Raw genomic sequence first — 17,482 nt, forward strand, 5'->3', positions numbered from 1 at the left:
ACGGAATAGTTACTTTGATTGGTTTTCACAGTGGAAGACACCATCCAGAGGGTAGTTAATCAGTGGAACACATTGCCACAGAGGGTTTTGGAGGCCAAGTCATTGAGTGTATTTAAGACAGAGACAGGTCCTTGATTGGTAAGGAAATCCAGGGTTATGGAGAGAATGAAGGAGAATGGGGGTTGAGAAACAAATCAGCCATGATTGAGTGACAAAGCAGACCCGACAGGCCAAATTGCCTAATTCTCCTCCTGTATCTCCCGTTCTTATGTACTTGCTTCCAAGCAAGAGATTATATGTATTCCATTGAAGGTAATAACTTGATGGGAAAAGTGATCTGTCCTTGGCAAACTGAGATTTAATGTATAATTAAATTAAAAGCTAAGGCATATGATATTACCAAGGACCGGAGAAGCTTATGAATTGAGAGGATACCAGAAACTAAGAAGCAAATGGAATATGAAAGTAAACTGACGTGAAATGTTGAAACGCATTGGAGGGGCTTCTACAAGTTTGTTATAAGAAACAGAATCATGAAAGTAAATGTGGTTCCATCAGAAGCTGAAATGGGTTTTAAGGAAATGGCACAATCTTTGAACAGATACTTTATGCATAGTCTTCTTGGTAAAAGAGGCAAAAACTGGAGTTGAAAAGGATTCAAAGGTCTCGTCAGTGTGATTTTAGTAAAGTTTTATTGGAGAAAATTTAATGAGGCTAAAAGTTGTCATGCCTTTTGGTTCTAGGGCCAACACATAGTATGTTTGGATTTTCAATAGGCGTTCAATATAGTGCCTTATAGGCCAGCAATAAACCCTGGTCTTGACAGCAATTTATTGGGGAAGACGGAAGGGCGAGGTAGCAGATTCACTCAGATGGTGCAAAAAGAGTCGAAATGAATGGGTCATATTCAGACTATTACTAGTTCAGTGCCATGGAATCAGTGCTGGCATCCCAGCTCTTTACGATATATTTTAATGACTTGGATGAGATGACCACATGATAAATCCACAACAACAGAAATTGCTGGAAAAGCTCAAAAGTCTGGTAGCATCTATGAAGAGAAATCAGAGTTAACATTTCGGATCCAGGACCGTTCCTAGAACTTTCTTGGAAAGGTCACCATACTCAAGACATTAACTCTGAGTTTTTTTTGTTCTGATTTACATCATCTGCAGGTCTTTCAGTCTTTATGTAACAAATCCATATTTGTTGGCTGTATAAAGCTTGGGTGGGAAAGTACAATATGGAATCTGGAAAAGGGGATAGATAAAGTGAGTTGGCAAGAAGGTGACATTTAGATTTAGACTTTTATTGTCACATGTACTCAAGTACAAAAGGAGTACAGTGAAAAGTTCTTTTATGTCCTGTGACATGGCACCACCTTGGGTGCAAAACCTTAAGAACAAAGTTAAAAGGTAAGCAATGCAGTTTTTAAAGTGCTTAGCCATGCTGGGACTGCACTTCCTACAAGGGCTTAATCTGGAGGATAATGTGAGATTATTCACTAGTAAGAGAACTAGAAAAGCAGAACAATATTAAATAGTGAAAAACTATGGTATGGAGAGGAATTGACATTCTTGTTCTCAACAGAGGAGTTAATATGCGGGTACAGCATGCAATTCAGAAAACAAATGCTACAGTGGCCTTTATTGTTTGTGAACTGGATTACAAGTGTAGGGCAGGCTTGCTGAAATTGTGTCCAGATTTGGTGAAATCACATTTGTAATGCTGTTTATGGTTTTAGTCTGTCCCTTTTGAACGGTAGACTTTGTTTTAGAGGGAGACCAATGCAGATTCACTCGATTGATTCCTTGACAGAAGAAAGTGAGGACTGCAGATGCTGGAGATCAAAGTTGAAAAGTGTGGCACTGGAAAAGCACAGCAGGTCAAGTCCTGGGCTGCCTCTTCAGTTAAATCCAACCCAGCCGATGCCTGTAGGAAGAACGTCTCATCTTCCACCTTGGGACCCTCCAGCCACATGGCATCAACATTGATTTCACCAGTTTCCTCACTTCTCCTCCCCTACCTCATCCCAGCTCCAAACCTCCAACTCTGCACTGCCCTCTTAACCTGCCCTACCTGTCCGCCTCCCTTCCAGTCTACCCTCACCTCTGACCTATCACCATCAGCCCCCCCCCGCCCCCGCAACCTATATCTAACTATCGCCTTCCCAGCTACTTTCCCCCCAGTCCCACCCCCATTCTCCTATTTTATCTCTCAAAAATGAGCATGCACATGCACACGCACCTCTCTGATGAAGGACCTATGCCCGAAGCATCGATTGTCTTGCTCCTCTGATGCTGCCTGACCTGCTGTTTTTTTCCAGTGCCCCACTTTTCGACATTGAGTCCTTGAACTAAATGGCATTCATCTAGCAAAAGACTTAAAATGGACTGCACTGAAATTTAAATGAATGAGATGTGAGTTTAATGAAAATATAAGATTCTGAGGGGGTTATGGCGTAGGTGCTGACAAGCTACTTCCTCTGGTTGGAGTCAGTGGCAACAAAGCTTAAAGACAAGGGGTTGACCACTTGGAGTTAGGATGAGGAAACACTCTTTCAGTCAGAAGGTTGTCACTGTTGGAATTCTCTATCCTAGAGGTCACTGGATATTCGATCATTGAGTAGATCCAAGACACCCATCAGTAGTGCTTTGGGCTCTTTAGGGAATTCAAGGATATGGAGATTGGTAGGATAGTGAAATTGAGGTCAACGAAATGCATGATCTTATTGAAGGATGGAGAAGGCTCATTGGACCATATGGCTGACTCTTGTTTCATTTCTTGCTGTTGTTATATTTACACTGGGTGCTTTCCTTAAAATCTAGTGATTTTAAAATAAGCACAAGTAATCCTCAAGCACCATTCTTTCATCTATTCTTAAATTTCACTTTATTCCTGATTTGGAATTCATTGTGGATGCACTTTGGAAAGACAAATCGAGGCAGGACCTATACTCTTAATGCTAAGGTCCTGGGGAAGGTTGCTGAACAAAGAGACCTTGGAGTACAGGTTCATAGTTCCTTGAAAGTGAAGTCCCAGGTAGATGATAGTAAAGAAGGCATTTGCTATGCTTGCCTTTTTTGGTCAGTGCATTGAGGTCATGTTATGGCTATAGAGGACATTGGTTAGGCTATTATTGGAATACTGCGATTGGAATTGTGGAATTCTGGTCACCCTCATCTCGGAACGATGTGAAACTTGAAAGGGTTCAGAAAAGATATGCAAGGATGTTGGCAGGGTTGGAGGATTTGAGCTACAGGGAAAGACTGAATAGGCTGGGGCTATTTTCTCTGGAGTGTCGGAGGCTAAGGGGTGACCTTATTGAGGTTTATAAAATCATGAGGGTCATGGATAGAGTAAATAGACAAGGTCTTTTTTCCTGGGGTTTGGAGTCCAAAATTAGAGGATATATGTTTAAGGTGAGAGTGGAAAGACTTAAAAGGGACCTAACAGGTAATTTTTTTTCTCACAGAGGGTGGTTTGTGTATGGAATGAGCTGCCAGAGGAAGTGGTGGCAGCTGGTACAATTACAACATTTACAAGGCATCTGGATGGGTACATAAATAGCAAGAGTTTGGAGGGATATAGGCCAAATGCTGGCAAATTGGACTAGGTTAACTTAGGGTGTCTGGTCAGCATGGACAAATTGGACTGAAGGGTCTGTTTCCATGCTGTATATCTCAGACTCTATCGCTTGCTCATTTTTTAAGAAAATTGCATATCAGTGACTGATGAAAATTAATCTATTGCAGAGGTGCGCTTTTAATTAAAATTTATTATAAGCTATTTCAATGCATTAAAAATTTTTGTTGAGAAGGGCATAAACAGTTCTCGAATTAATTTGTCCTGCAGCTAAAGGATTGCAATCTCTTCCCGAAACAAATCCAACAGTAATATTGAGACAAGGGTGATTCTCATTGTTTGTGACACTCTCTACTTTAATCAAACTTCCTTGAGAGCAGAGTTCTTCAAGAAACACCTGCTATCAAATAACACCCATCCGGTTTAGTTCACTCATCTCTGTGCCCTCTCTCTCTCAAGACTGCAATACCAAGCAAGACAACCAAAATGAATTAAGCTCTCTCACAGAATCATGGAGTCCTACAACACGCAGACTGGTCATTTGGCCCAAAGTGGTCCGTGCCAACCAACATATCTGTCTATGCCAACTCCATTTCCCTGAACTTGACCCATATCCTTCTAATCCTTTCCTATCTATTTATTTGTCCAAATGCCTTTTTGACTTTTAAATGTTGTTAATGTATCCGCCTCAACCACTTCCTCTGACAGCTCATTCCGCATGCATATCACCCTCTGTATAAAACAGTTGCCCCCTCAGGTTCCCATTTATTTTTTCCCCTTTCACCTTAAACTGATGCCCTCTCGTCCTTGATACCCCAGCCCTGGGAAAAGACTGAGTACATTCACCATTCATGATCTTATACACTTCTGTAAGGTCCCCCTGAGTCTCCAACGCTCTAAAGAAAAATGTCCTAGCTTGTCCAACCTCTCTATAACTCAGACCATTGAATCCAGGCAACATCCTTGTAAATTTCTTCTGTATTCTCCAGTTTAATAACATCCTTCCTATAGCAAGATGATCAAAACTGAACACAATACTCCCAAGTATGGCCTCACCAGTGTCCTATATAATTACAACATAACTTTCCTACTTTTGTACTCAGTGCCCTGACTGATGAAGGCCAGTCTGCCATAAGCTGTCTTTACTGCCCTATTTACCTGTGACTCCACTTTCAGAGAACTGTGAACCTGAACTCTAAAATCCCTCTGTTCCACAACACGCCGTAAGGCCCTACCGTTCAGTATGAAACTCCTACCTTGATTTGTCTTTCCAAAATGCAAGACCTCGCACTTATCTATGTCAAACTCTTAGAACATTACTGTGCTACAGGTCTATTGGCCCTTGATGCTGTGCCGACCTGTGAATCCAATCTAAAACCCATCCAACCTAAACTATTCCATTTTCATCCAACTGTTTATTCAATGACCATTTGAATGCCCTTAAAGTTGGCGAGTCTACTACTGTTGCAGGCAGGGCATTCCTCTCTCCTACTACTTTGAGTAAAGAAATCTGTCATATATCTATAACTCTTCAATTTAAAGCCATGCTCCCTTGTGCTGGCCATCACCATCCAAGGAAAATGTTTCTCACTGTCCACCCTATCTAACCCTCTGATTATCTTATATGTCTCAATTAAGTCACCTTTCAACTTTCTTCTCTCTAATGAAAACAGCCTCAAGTCCCTCCACCTCTCTTCATAAGATCTTCCCTCCACACCAGGCAACTTCCTAGTAAATCTCCTCTGAACCCTTCCAAAGCTTCCACTTTCTTCCTGTGATGTGGTGACCAGAACTGCATGCAATACTCCCAAGTGTAACCAAACCAGAATTTTGTACAGCTGTAACATGACCTCATGGCACCAAAACTCAATCCCTCCACCTATAAAAGCCATAAACCATATGCTGCCTTAACAACCCTATCAACCTGGGTAGCAACTTTCAGGGATCTATGCACATGGACACTGAGATCTCACTGCTTATCTACACTACCAAGACTCTTAGCATTAACCCAATAGTCTGTGTTCCTGTTGCTCCTTCCAAAGTGAATCACCTCACACTTTTCCACATTAAACTCCATTTGTCACCTCTCAGCCCAGCTCTGCAGCTTATCTATGTTCCTCTGTAACCTGCAACACCCTTTGGCACTATCCACAACTCCATCACCTTTAGTGTCATCTGCAAATATACTAACCCAAACATCTACACCCTCATCCAAGTCATTTATAACAATTAATAACAGCAGTGGACCCAAAACAGATCTTTGCAGTATGCCACGAGTAACTGAGCTCCTTGATGAACATCTCCCATCAATCACCACCCTCTGTCTTCTTTCATCCTTACATAAGCCACCACCTTCCTCTTGCTATGCGATTCAACTTCTTTAGTAAATCACCGCTCCCTCACTTGACTACTTCCTCCCTGCCTGACAGGTACATACATATCAAAGACATGTAGTAGCTGTTCCTTGAATAAGTTCCACTTTTCAATCGTGTCCATCCTATGCATCCTAAATCTTGCCTAATCGTATCATAATTGCCTTTTCCCCAGCTATATATAACTCTCGCCCTGCACTACATACTTATCCCTTCCCATCCCTAAAGTAAACATAACCGAATTGTGGTCACTGTCACCAAAGTGCTCACCTACCTCCAAATCTAACACCTCGCCTGGTTCATTACCCAATATCAAATGCAATGTGGCCTCTCCCTCTTGTTGGCCTGTCTACATATTGTGTCAGGAAACCCTCCAAACTCCACATTGGACCAAAACTGACCCATCTAAAGTACTCGAACTATAGTATTTCCAGTCAATATTTGGAAAGATTATGTCCCCCATAACTACCCCGTCACTATCGCTCCTATCCAGAATCATCTTTGCTATCCTTTCCTCTACATCTCTAGAACTATTCGGAGGCCTATAGAAAATTCCCAACAAGGTGAGCTCTCCTTTCCTGTTTCTAACCTTAGCCCATACTGCCTCAGTAGATGTGTCCTCAAATATCCTTTCTGCCACTGTACTAGCAGCCTTGATTAATAATGCCACACCTACCCCTCTTTTGCCACCTTCCCTATTCTTACTGAAACAACTAAACCCTGGAAGATGTAACAACCATTCCTGTCTCCAACTCCCTTTGCCATTTCTTGGCCCACTTCCCCAGCTGATCGAGGTCCTGCTGCAATTTTTGATAACCTTCCTCACTGTCTAAAATACTGCCTATTTTAATGTCATCTGCAAACTTGCTAATTGTGCCTTGAGCATTCTCATTCAAATCATTGATATGGATAATGAATAATAATGGGCCCCAGCACCGACCCCTGACACACTCCCATTAGTCACAGGCTTCCAATCTAACAAGCATCCTTCCACTATTACCCTCCTCCATCCTTACCAATTGCTTAACCAGTTTGTCAGCTCACCCTGGATGTTCTGCGATCTAACCTTCCAGAGCAGCCTACCATGTGGAACCTTATCCAACATCTTACTGAAATCCATATAGACTATGTCTACGGCCCTGCCTTTGTCAACCTTCTTGGTCACTTCATCAAAAGAACTCTAACAAGTTTGTGAGGCATGATCTCCCACTCAAAACCGTGCTTTCTACACCTTATCTCTCCTCTACCTGTGTAGAAAATTTTCATGATATTGGGATTTTTTTCTACAGGATTTAATTTTGTGATGTAGCATAATTATGTATGTCTCTTAAAAACCACACCTGTAACTTGTTCCCCCCCAGTTCAACATATCACTACTTTGTGCTGACATCTTGTATCTTTGTAGGAGTAGTATCATTAACTGTCATTTTTTTTCCCTAAAGTCTATAACTAGTTATTCTATCTTTTTATTTGTTCAGTTGAAAGGAATTGTTATTGTACTATTTTACAACCTTCTCTGTGCTCCTGTGGTTTACTTTATTATTTGTGATGCGAACCACAAGTACTATATCATCAGCAAATTTTAGAATTATGTTGTTGCGCTCTGTCACATGGAGCTGCCAGTGTTGGACTGGGGTAAACAAGGTCAGAAATCTCGACACCAGATTATAGGTCAACGGGTTTATTTGAAATCACAAGCTTTGAAAGCGCTGCCCCTTCGTCAGGTGAAGTCTTGACAATCATTTGTGTAAAGGATGAAAAGCAAAGGTCAAATTACACAGCCCTGAGGTGATCCAGTAGTTGATAATTGGCAATTAACACCTCTTGGGTCTTACTGTGAAGTAAATCACTGATCCAAAGAAGGAGAGTAAAATTGACATCAAGGTTTTTCAATTTTGTGATCTTGAAAGGTTGCATGGTGTTAGATGTTTAAGGGAAACCTGCAGAGATTGTGCAAGCATTGTTGCCTAATTGTCCAGCATCTCACCTCACCTTTCTTTAGTTAATAATTTAAAGAATGTTGCATTGTTACCCTTCATATTATCCTCCCATGTCCTCTCTTGGCATCTCGTCCGTATTTTGTCATCACTCTTCTTGATACTTTTTCTTATCCTGCTATTCTTTGTGATGATTAATTTTATTTGCCCTCTTACGGTCATTCAGTATTGTCTATCCTTTTTTGACCTTTATATTTTCATGTTTTATTTTCCAACCATACATCCTTGTCCAGTTTTAAAATTCCTGTTTCCACATTCTTGTAATTCTTTTGATTCCAGTTTCTTGTACATCATCTTCTTCCTTCACACAGCATTGGTGGGTGCACCTTCTGTGTGGCTACTCCCTGTGGAAATGTATTCCCTGAACCCCTTTGTGTCTCAATCTCTTCTAACATCTCTACCCTCTTCATTTAATGCCTTCTTTTTCTATTTACTTTTTTTGTCTGAATTTGGGAGAATTTATGTTGTTAAAGTTGACTTGGGAATTGTTCTGTTTGTTTTGGAGATAAACTATCCTTCTTGTCCTTCAAGCAATTCTAACATTTAATTCCTTCACACAGCATTTAATTCTTTCAGGGCATTCTTCCTAAAATCCAACTTCTCAACACTTAGACTTGTTCTATCTTTGTTTCACATTTAAATTGAACAGCTTTAAACATTAGTCTCCAAAGGTTTCATTAGTTAAATATTTTTTCATGATGGGCTAGAAACCAGTTCAGTTTTTTTTTCTTTCCCCTGCGGGTTTTCTCACCTTCTGTTTAAGATTAAATGACTGTAACACTTCACTGAATGTCTTCGCAAGCGCATATGTCAGGATCTGTTGGGGAGAATTAAAACCCACAGTTGCAACTTGGTTGTGGCACTAAAGTTGGCTTTGTGGAAATTCTTCAGTTTTATTTAAGGTGAAGTCCTGGACGAAAATAAAGTAAAAAGTGGTCAACAGTCAATTGCAGAACAGATTGTAACTTGGAAAATCACAGGTGCACTGTTGAGGCTTGACGTTTATTGGCTTAAAATATTTCTGACACCCATGCAACTAGCGTGCTTGACTTGATAAGGAGTCCTCCCAGCTTTTAGGAAGCTTTGACAGAGGTCCCTGACTTTTAAAAGTTCAACTTAGAAATGTTCATAATTCTGAACCTGATCTCACACAGGGGTGTAAGTTTAAAGATCCAACATGCCGATATTTCCTGTACTTGCACGTGGCTATTTTATATTTTATATTCACTATATTCTAACTTGTGTACAAATCGACTGTGAAACCTGGGACTGTCTGTATATACGAGCGAGTGATGTGGATTTATCCAGGTTTCAATAGCAAAAAGCAACAAAGCAAAGTGTGTCTTTCTAACTGCTGTTAGAAACAAAAAAAAACTGCAGGTGCTGAAATCCAAAGTAGACCAGCAGGAGGCTGGAAGAAACAACAAGCCAGGCAGCATTAGAAGGGAGAGAAGTCAACATTTCTGATATAACCCTTCTTCAGGAATGGGGGTGGGGGTAGTGGGCGCTGCAGATAAAGGGTGGGTGGGAAGCAGGTTTGGGTGGGGAAGGGGTGGGATGGTGAGGTAAGGTAAATGATGGGCCCTCTTCCCACCCAACCCTTCTCTTTCTCTTCCCCCACCCCCACTCTCTTTATCTGCAGCCCCCTCTACCCCCACCTCCATTCCTGAAGAAGGGTTATACTGGAACATTGACTTCTCCACTTTCTGATGCTGCCTGGCTTGCTGTGTTCTTCTAGCCTCCTGCCTATCTACTTTCTATTTGCGGTAGCTGATTTGAGGTGACTACAACGCTGGCTAGCTATTGCAACAGTACTTTGATAATCCCCACTCTCTGTAGTTCCAATCTTCCTATGCTGTCCCTTTTATTCCGTATTCATTCCGTTCATCCCTTTTATGTAATCTGCATCCCGACTCTTCTATGTAATCCTTATCCTTGCCAATTGTTTCCTCATTCCATACTTATTGTGCTGTTCCCCACTTCCTGTGCCATCCATTTGTCTCCCTGCCTCAAAACGTCACAATCCTCCAATCCTGTCTTTTCTTTTCTGCTATAATTTCTCTCCTCCAACTTCCTGTTGCTATGTTTCCAGTTTCTTAACTTGCAGTTACATGGAATTCCAATGTCTCCCAAGTGCAGTTCCACTTGGTACATACAGTATCTTTAAATATTCCAGAAAAATGTTGCAATATCTATTTAGACAACTGTCATTCCACAGGTGGACTGGATTAAACCTGACCTGTTTTATGGGTTTACTGAAGTTGAGATTTTTGCAAAGTGACATTGCTTGATAAGTCTATTTTTGACTGAAGACTGCTTAGGGATGACTTGAAATTCCAAGAAGCTGAATAGAAAGTGCTTGGTTACATATTGAGATTAGGAATAGTTTAAACTGCTCGAACTTTAAGAATCTGAAAGCAAGAGAGATCACGGGGAAGATAGTATTGTATTGAAATTGAAGTGTGCAGTTACCACATACTATGAGATTATATATGAGATAGGGTGGAACGGTGGTACAGTGGTTAGCACTGCTGCTTCACAATGCCAGAGACTCTGGTTCAATTCCCGCCTCAGGCGACTGACTGTGTGAAGTTTGCACATTCTCCCCGTGTCTGCGTGGGTTTCCTCCAGGTGCTCCGGTTTCCTCCCACAATCCAAAAATGTGCAGGTTAGGTGAATTGGCCAAGCTAAATTGCCCGTAGTGTTAGTTGAAGGGATAAACATAAGGGAATGGGTCTGAGTGGGTTGCGCTTCGGCGGGTCAGTGTGGACTTGTTGGGCCGAGGGGCCTGTTTCCACACTGTAAGTACTGCACTCAGTTATGTTTTGTCTTGGAATCAATTCAGAATATCTACTTGGATTAAAAATATATCAGCCTGGAAGTTTTGATATTGGTGTATCACTTACAATGTTGAATTTGTGTGAAACTCAGCTGAGAGTGCAGACATTTTATGCAATTCTGATGTCAGATGACTCGATAAACCCTTAATTTTTGTTTTCAAGTTTTGTTCAAATTTTGCCTGTCATGAGATAAAGCTGTATCTTCCACCACAGCAAACACTCACGGAAGTTAGCAGTCTCAATTTTTGTGAAAAGCGAAGTTTTGTGATGTGGTCACATGGTTGTAAGAATTTATTCTGCATTATATCGTTTGCTTTAAATAGGTTTAGCTTCCTGTAGGAAGACACATGTATTTGCGAGTGGGTTGGAAACAACTGAAAAAGTAAACTTCCAAATGGAATTATACATTTTCAGGTTGAGAAAATTGTTTTGAAAATAAGTCTTCCTGCTCGGCCTACATGTTTATTTGGCCATTGTCGAATTCTTGGGCTGCTGATAAGATTGCATCTTAACAGTCCCTTCTGTAGTTAATGCATAAATTTTAATTCTCAAATTAACCCAATTATGAGATTTCTGGAATTTTGATTCAATTGAATAAGTGTCTCATCATGCTGTAAAGATGAATCATGCTGAGGAACAATTCCTTTAATGCTCACAGCCTTCCAATTCCAATGATTGACAATTATTGTTGTGGTTCTGTTCGCTGAGCTGGGAATTTGTGTTGCAGACGTTTCGTCCCCTGTCTAGGTGACATCCTCAGTGCTTGGGAGCCTCCTGTGAAGCGCTTCTGTGATCTTTCCTCTGGCATTTATAGTGATTTGTATCTGCCGCTTCCGGTTGTCAGTTCCAGCTGTCCGTTGCAGTGGCCGGTATATTGGGTCCAGATCGATGTGCTTGTTGATTGAATCAATGGATGAGTGCAATGCCTCTAGGAATTCCCTGGCTGTTCTCTGTTTGACTTGTCCGATAAAAGTAGTGTTGTCCCAGTCGAACTCATGTTGCTTGTCATCTGAGTGTGTGGCTACTAAGGATAGCTGGTCGTGTCGTTTTGTGGCTAGTTGGTGTTCATGGATGCGGATCATTAGCTGTCTTCCTGTTTGTCCTATGTAGTGTTTTGTGCAGTCGTTGCATGGGAGTTTGTACACTACATTGGTTTTGCTCATGCTGGATATCGGGTCCTTCGTCCTGGTGAGTTGTTGTCCGAGAGTGGCTGTTGGTTTGTGTGCTGTTTTTAGTCCTACTGGTCGCAGTAGTCTGGCTGTCAGTTCGGAAATGCTCTTTATGTATGGTAGCGTGGCTAGTCCTTTGGGTTGCGGCATGTCCTCATTCCGTTGTCTTTCCCTTAGGCATCTGTTGATGAAATTGTGGGGATATCCGTTTTTGGCTAATATATTGTATAGGTGTTCTTCTTCCTCTTTTTGCAGTTCTGGTGTACTGCAGTGTTTTGTGACCCTTTTGAATAGTGTCTTGATGCAACTTCTTTTGTGTGTGTGACCCCAACACAAGTGTGTGTGACCCCAACACAAGAGCACTCCTCCTTCATCGGGTGAGGTGAGAGGGAAGCACACGGAACACAATGTTTGGGCAGAGAGATCAAAGGACCATACGAGTGGTGTGTTGAATAATATGTCTCTGCAGGTGACCACAGATGTTAGATGGTGTGAGTAAAGTGTCAAAAGCTAAATAATGACCAAATGGATAATCTATAATCCAATTAAATGAGGCAGAGAGATAATTACAAAAAATTAAAAATAAGGTGATGCTGGAGACAAATCAAATGACTGGAATAATGTGGAATGAAAACAGAAGCTGCGGGAAAAGCTCAGCAAGTCTGGCAGTATCTGTGAAGAAAAACCAGAGAAAAGGGCAGCAGATCCGAAGCATTAACTCTGATTTATCTTCACAGATGCCACCAGACCTGCTGAGCTCCCATCTCCCCCAAAAAAAGTTGTTATATTCCAGTCAAAGAAAAACTGAAAGAACAGCGGATGCTGTAAATCAGGAGCTATGGTAGGGGTTGTTGGGGGAGCCCAATAGGTCTGGCAACATCTATAAAGAAAAATCAGAGTTAACCTTTCAGGTGTGGTGACCCTTCCTCTAGCTTTTCTTCACAGATGCTGCCAGACCTGTTTGTATTCCATGTTATTTCGGTCATTTGGTTTAACTCCAGCACCACTTTGTTTTTGTTTTGTTTTAATTATCTCTCTGCCTTATTTAATTGGATTATCGGTCATCCCTTTGGTGGTTATTTAGCTTTGGACACTTTACTCACACCACCTAACATCCTTGGTCACCTGCAGAGACTTATCGTCACTTCACTCACACCATTTGTATGATCTTCTGGTCTCCCTGCCCATAAATTCTGTGTTCTGTGCGCTTCCCTCTCACTTCACCTGATGAATGGGCTATACGGCAATAGCTTATAATTTCAAATAAACCTGTTGCACTGCAACCTGGTGTCATGTAATTTTGTCCTTGGTTTTGGCAAACGTTGCTGGAAACAATTGTCATTTGGCTTTTCTCGTGTATCAATCTTTGTGGCACCTTATCAGACATCTTCTGTGGATCCAACAATATTGCTAAGTAAGGGTCCAGGACTAGTTTTCGTTCTTTTCCTATTTCCCTAATTTGTTTAAAACGGTCAGTTTTTACGTTATTAGCTAGCCACCTTTCAGCCCTTGCTTTCTTCAACTTTCTTTAAAAATGACAAATCTTTGCAGATTTGATGTGGAGGTGCTGGGGTGGACAAAGTTTAAAAAATCACTCAACACTAGGTAAAAATCCAACAGGTTTATTTGGAAGTGCTAACTTACAAAGTACTGCTGCTTCATCAGGTAACTCTGAAAGTTAGTACTTCCAAATAAACCTGTTGGACTATAACCTGGAGTTGTGATTTTTAACAGGTGTGTACAGTGTCTTTCAATTTAATACAACCTTAGCTTGCTTGCTTAACTGTGGATAATGCATCCTTGAGAAATTCTTTCTTTCTCAATGGGATAATGTTTTTGTTATTGGATATCTCCTCCTGCATCTATTCTACCTTTTTAACCTAGTTTGAGTTTACTAGCTAGCTCTGTCTTTACATATTTATAATTACCTTTTATTTGAGTTTAAGAATCTAGTCTGAGACCCACACTTGTACTCTTCAAACAAAATGTAAAATTCTGTCATGTTTTGATGCTACCAAGAGGGTTCTTTATGATGAGTTTAATCCCATACACCAGGACTATCTAGTTTCAAATCTTGAATACAACATGTCATCTTATTTTCTAGTTACTTTTACCAATCAGATTAAAGTCACACATAATTATTGAGGTAACTTCCTATATCCTACATCTGACTCTTCCTGTGAACTTTGTCCTGAGTGTAACTACGTCAGGGAGTCTATAGCATATTCCCCCAAGTGACCTTTCTACCCAAACTCATTTTACATCTTGTCCTTTTCAAGCTAATTAACAGTGCTACCCCTACCACCTTTTAGCTTCCTATCTTTTCAAAATGTCAAAATCTTAAATATTTGGGTCATAACCTCAGTCACCCTGCTGCCATATCTCTGTGATAGCAGTCAGGTCGTATATGTTTTGTTAACAATTCATCCTTTTTATTTATGAATACTACAAACGTTTAGATATAGAACCTTATAATTGTCTTTTTATCCTTTTGCCATTTCTGACCTTATCTGCTCATGTGCTAAGTTTGCACACGCACTTCCTTAACCACTCTGGTTAAGATGAGTAAAATTGTTACATTGTTTTTCCTATCCCCCACCCCCCACCTTTTATTTACCACATCAACTGTCAGATAATCTGTTCCCTTCGCTCTCTGTAGCCTTTAGTTGTACAACTCATTGGAACACTGGTCCAGCATGGTTAAGGTGAAAACTGTTTAAATAGTACAGCTCCGACTTCCCCAGCTCTGCTGCTAGTGTCTCATGAATTAAAACTCACTTCTGCTACTCCAATCCTTCTGCCACGCAGACATTTATTTATCCAGTGTCAATTTTTCTGTGGCTCAAGTAATCCAGAGATCTCCCTTTGAGGTTAAGCCTTTTAATTTTGCCCCTAACTGCTCATAATCCCTAAATATAACACCTTTCCTGGACTTGTCTGTGTCATTGGTATCCAGATGTACCACAAAATCTGGATCCTTGCTTCTCCTCCTGCATGATTCTCTCCAGAGTAGTTGTCCCAAACCGGCAGATGACATTGATACTCTGGACCACCGAGAACTGTGTTTATCCCCTTGATAATACTGTATCAGAATTGAAAAATGTGTTGCTGGAAAAGCGCAGCAGCTCAGGCAGCATCCAAGGAGCAGGAGAATCAATGTTTTGGGCATAAGCCCTTCTTCAGGAATCAGGATACTGTATCAGACTACTGCATTCCTGTTAACAATCCCTACTTGAATAGTCATAGTGTCATAGTGCACAGTCAGTGTGCTTATTCTCTCTACAGCCCCTCCTGTCGTCCGTATAGACTGCAAAAATCTTGAATCTCTGCTTGTATCTTCTCAATCCCCCTACTTGCCTCATTCTGCAGTCACTTTCCCCTCTTAATAACCACCCTTCTCTGTAAAGTAAAGCAGTAAAAAATAATTTCATCAAAAATACTATAGAGGTTGCCTGAGCTTCAGATGCGTGTGTTGGAATTACTTTTTGGCATTGATCTTGTACTCATGAACCACATGAATGTAATGTAATTTGTCAAAGTAAGTTTATTGCAAACTCTTAACGAACTATGATTAATTTATTTTCTAGGTATCCAGACCATAGATTCTACACAAGCCTTGTTCCTTCCAGTAGGGGCATCAGTATCTCTCCTAGTGATGTTCTTCTTCTTCGATTCCGTTCAAGTAGTCTTTACAATATGCACTGCAGGTATGATTCAGAATAGTGTTTGAGGAATGTGAATATTGTTAAAGCGTTTTTCATATTTATTAACTGAACAACATTTGGCAAGTCACGTGGTGTTAAACATCCTAACTAACTACAGAAAATATTGGATTCTGGTAAAACCACTTGTGGCCTGTATTAGAGATTTGAGTGTAATTAATTCACGAAATAACTTCTCTATTTATAGCCTTCAAAAATTGTATAAAAAAGAAAAAACTTTTTAAAAGAAAGGTTAGATGTTAACTCAAAGGAATAAGTAATTGGGGAGATGGCCAACAGCTTGGCCAAAAAGATGGTTTTCAAGAAAAGTGATAAAGGAGGACAGCGATGACTTGTCATTAGAATTTCTACAGTGCAGAAAGAAGCCATTCGATCCATCAGGTCTGCACTGACCATCCGAAGAGCATTACTAACAGAGATTTCAAACACTTCTAGCAAGTCATAGCTGGATATATATGAAACACTGTAGACCATCAGAATTATATTGAATGTACCCTAATGGCTAGGCATACCCCCACTCTATCATTACCATCCAGCTTGGAGAAGCCAACCATTGTTCAATGCAGAGTGCAAAAAGGTATACTAAAAGCAGCAAAGGTGTACCTAAGAATGAGGTATCATGCTGATGAACCTACAACATAGTACTATTTGCATGGAAACAGTGCAAGCAGCATGCGATGTACAAGGCTAAATGGACTTAGTACCAACAGATCTGACCTAAGCTCCTGTCACGTTCAATTGTGAATGTTGGTGAACAGTTAAACTACTAAGGAAGGAATAAAGGCTCCACAAATATTCCCTTGCTGATCAGGGAGCCTAGCACATCTGTGCAAAAGACCGGGATGAAACATTTGCACCCATCCTGAACCAGAAGAGTCGAGTGTAGATCCACTCCACCTCTGCTCCTTAGCCTCCTGCTAAGGTTCCTAATTTCTCAGATGTTAGTGTTCAGGCAAACTGAATTACTCCATCTAACGTTGGAAACAGCTGAAGACACTGGATGTTGTAACATCTATGGGCCCCAACAACACTCCGACATCATTAATGAAGACTTGTGCTCCAGAATTTGACACACCACTAGTTAAGCTGTTTCAGTACAGCTATAACACTGACACCTACCCAACAATGCAAAAATTGCCCAGTTGTGTCTTGTGCTGAAAAAGCAGGACAAATGCAACCTGGCCAATTACTGCCCTGTCAGTTTACTCTCTGTCATCATTAATAGAGTGTTGGAAGAGATTGTTGACAATGTTATGAAGTAGGACTTAGGCAGCAATAACCTGTTCATAAGATATTAAGACAGAGGTGCAGAAGGAGACCATTTTGGTTCAGTTAGGTCTGCTCCATTCAATAAGATTAGGACTCACCTGAGAATCCTCAACTCCACTTTCCTGCCTTTTTGAGTGTAACCTTTGAATCCCTTTTTGATTAGATATCAGTCTCCACTTTGAATGTTTCTTAATGACCAGTATCACTATCAATGGCCTCCTGCAGTAAGGAATTCACTACCTTCTGCATGAAGTTTATTTCTCCTCTCTCTCCTAACTGGGCACCCTCTTACCTCTGGTCCTAGACACTCCCACAAAGAAAAACAAACTCAGCATCAATGAGTGCAGGACCAGCCTACTCAAACTTTGTTTAAAGAAAAAATCCTTCCATACCCAGCATCAACCTGGTGAACTTCTTCAGGGTTGCCTCCAATGTCAGTATATCTTTCTTTCGATAAGGGGATCAAGGCTGTTCACTGCATTTCAGCTGTGGTCTAGCAAGTGCCTTGTATTGTTTTAGCAAGGCTTG

At 40.8% G+C, this 17,482-nt stretch overlaps 1 protein-coding gene across 1 annotated transcript in view; it reads left to right on the top strand.

Annotated features, from left to right (window-relative positions):
- sppl3 (signal peptide peptidase 3) overlaps window positions 1-17,482 on the top strand; it is a 114,282-nt gene that overhangs the window by 24,665 nt on the left and 72,135 nt on the right. Inside the window, exon 3 of the mRNA XM_088000129.1 lies at window positions 15,551-15,670. Coding sequence (XP_087856255.1) covers window positions 15,551-15,670 — 120 coding nt within the window. The remainder of the gene's footprint in view (window positions 1-15,550; window positions 15,671-17,482) is intronic.

The sequence above is a fragment of the Chiloscyllium plagiosum genome, unplaced genomic scaffold (assembly GCF_037043375.1).
Source record: "Chiloscyllium plagiosum isolate Xiang-an unplaced genomic scaffold, Cpla_swu_hap1 HiC_scaffold_24, whole genome shotgun sequence".
Taxonomy (NCBI): domain Eukaryota; kingdom Metazoa; phylum Chordata; class Chondrichthyes; order Orectolobiformes; family Hemiscylliidae; genus Chiloscyllium; species Chiloscyllium plagiosum.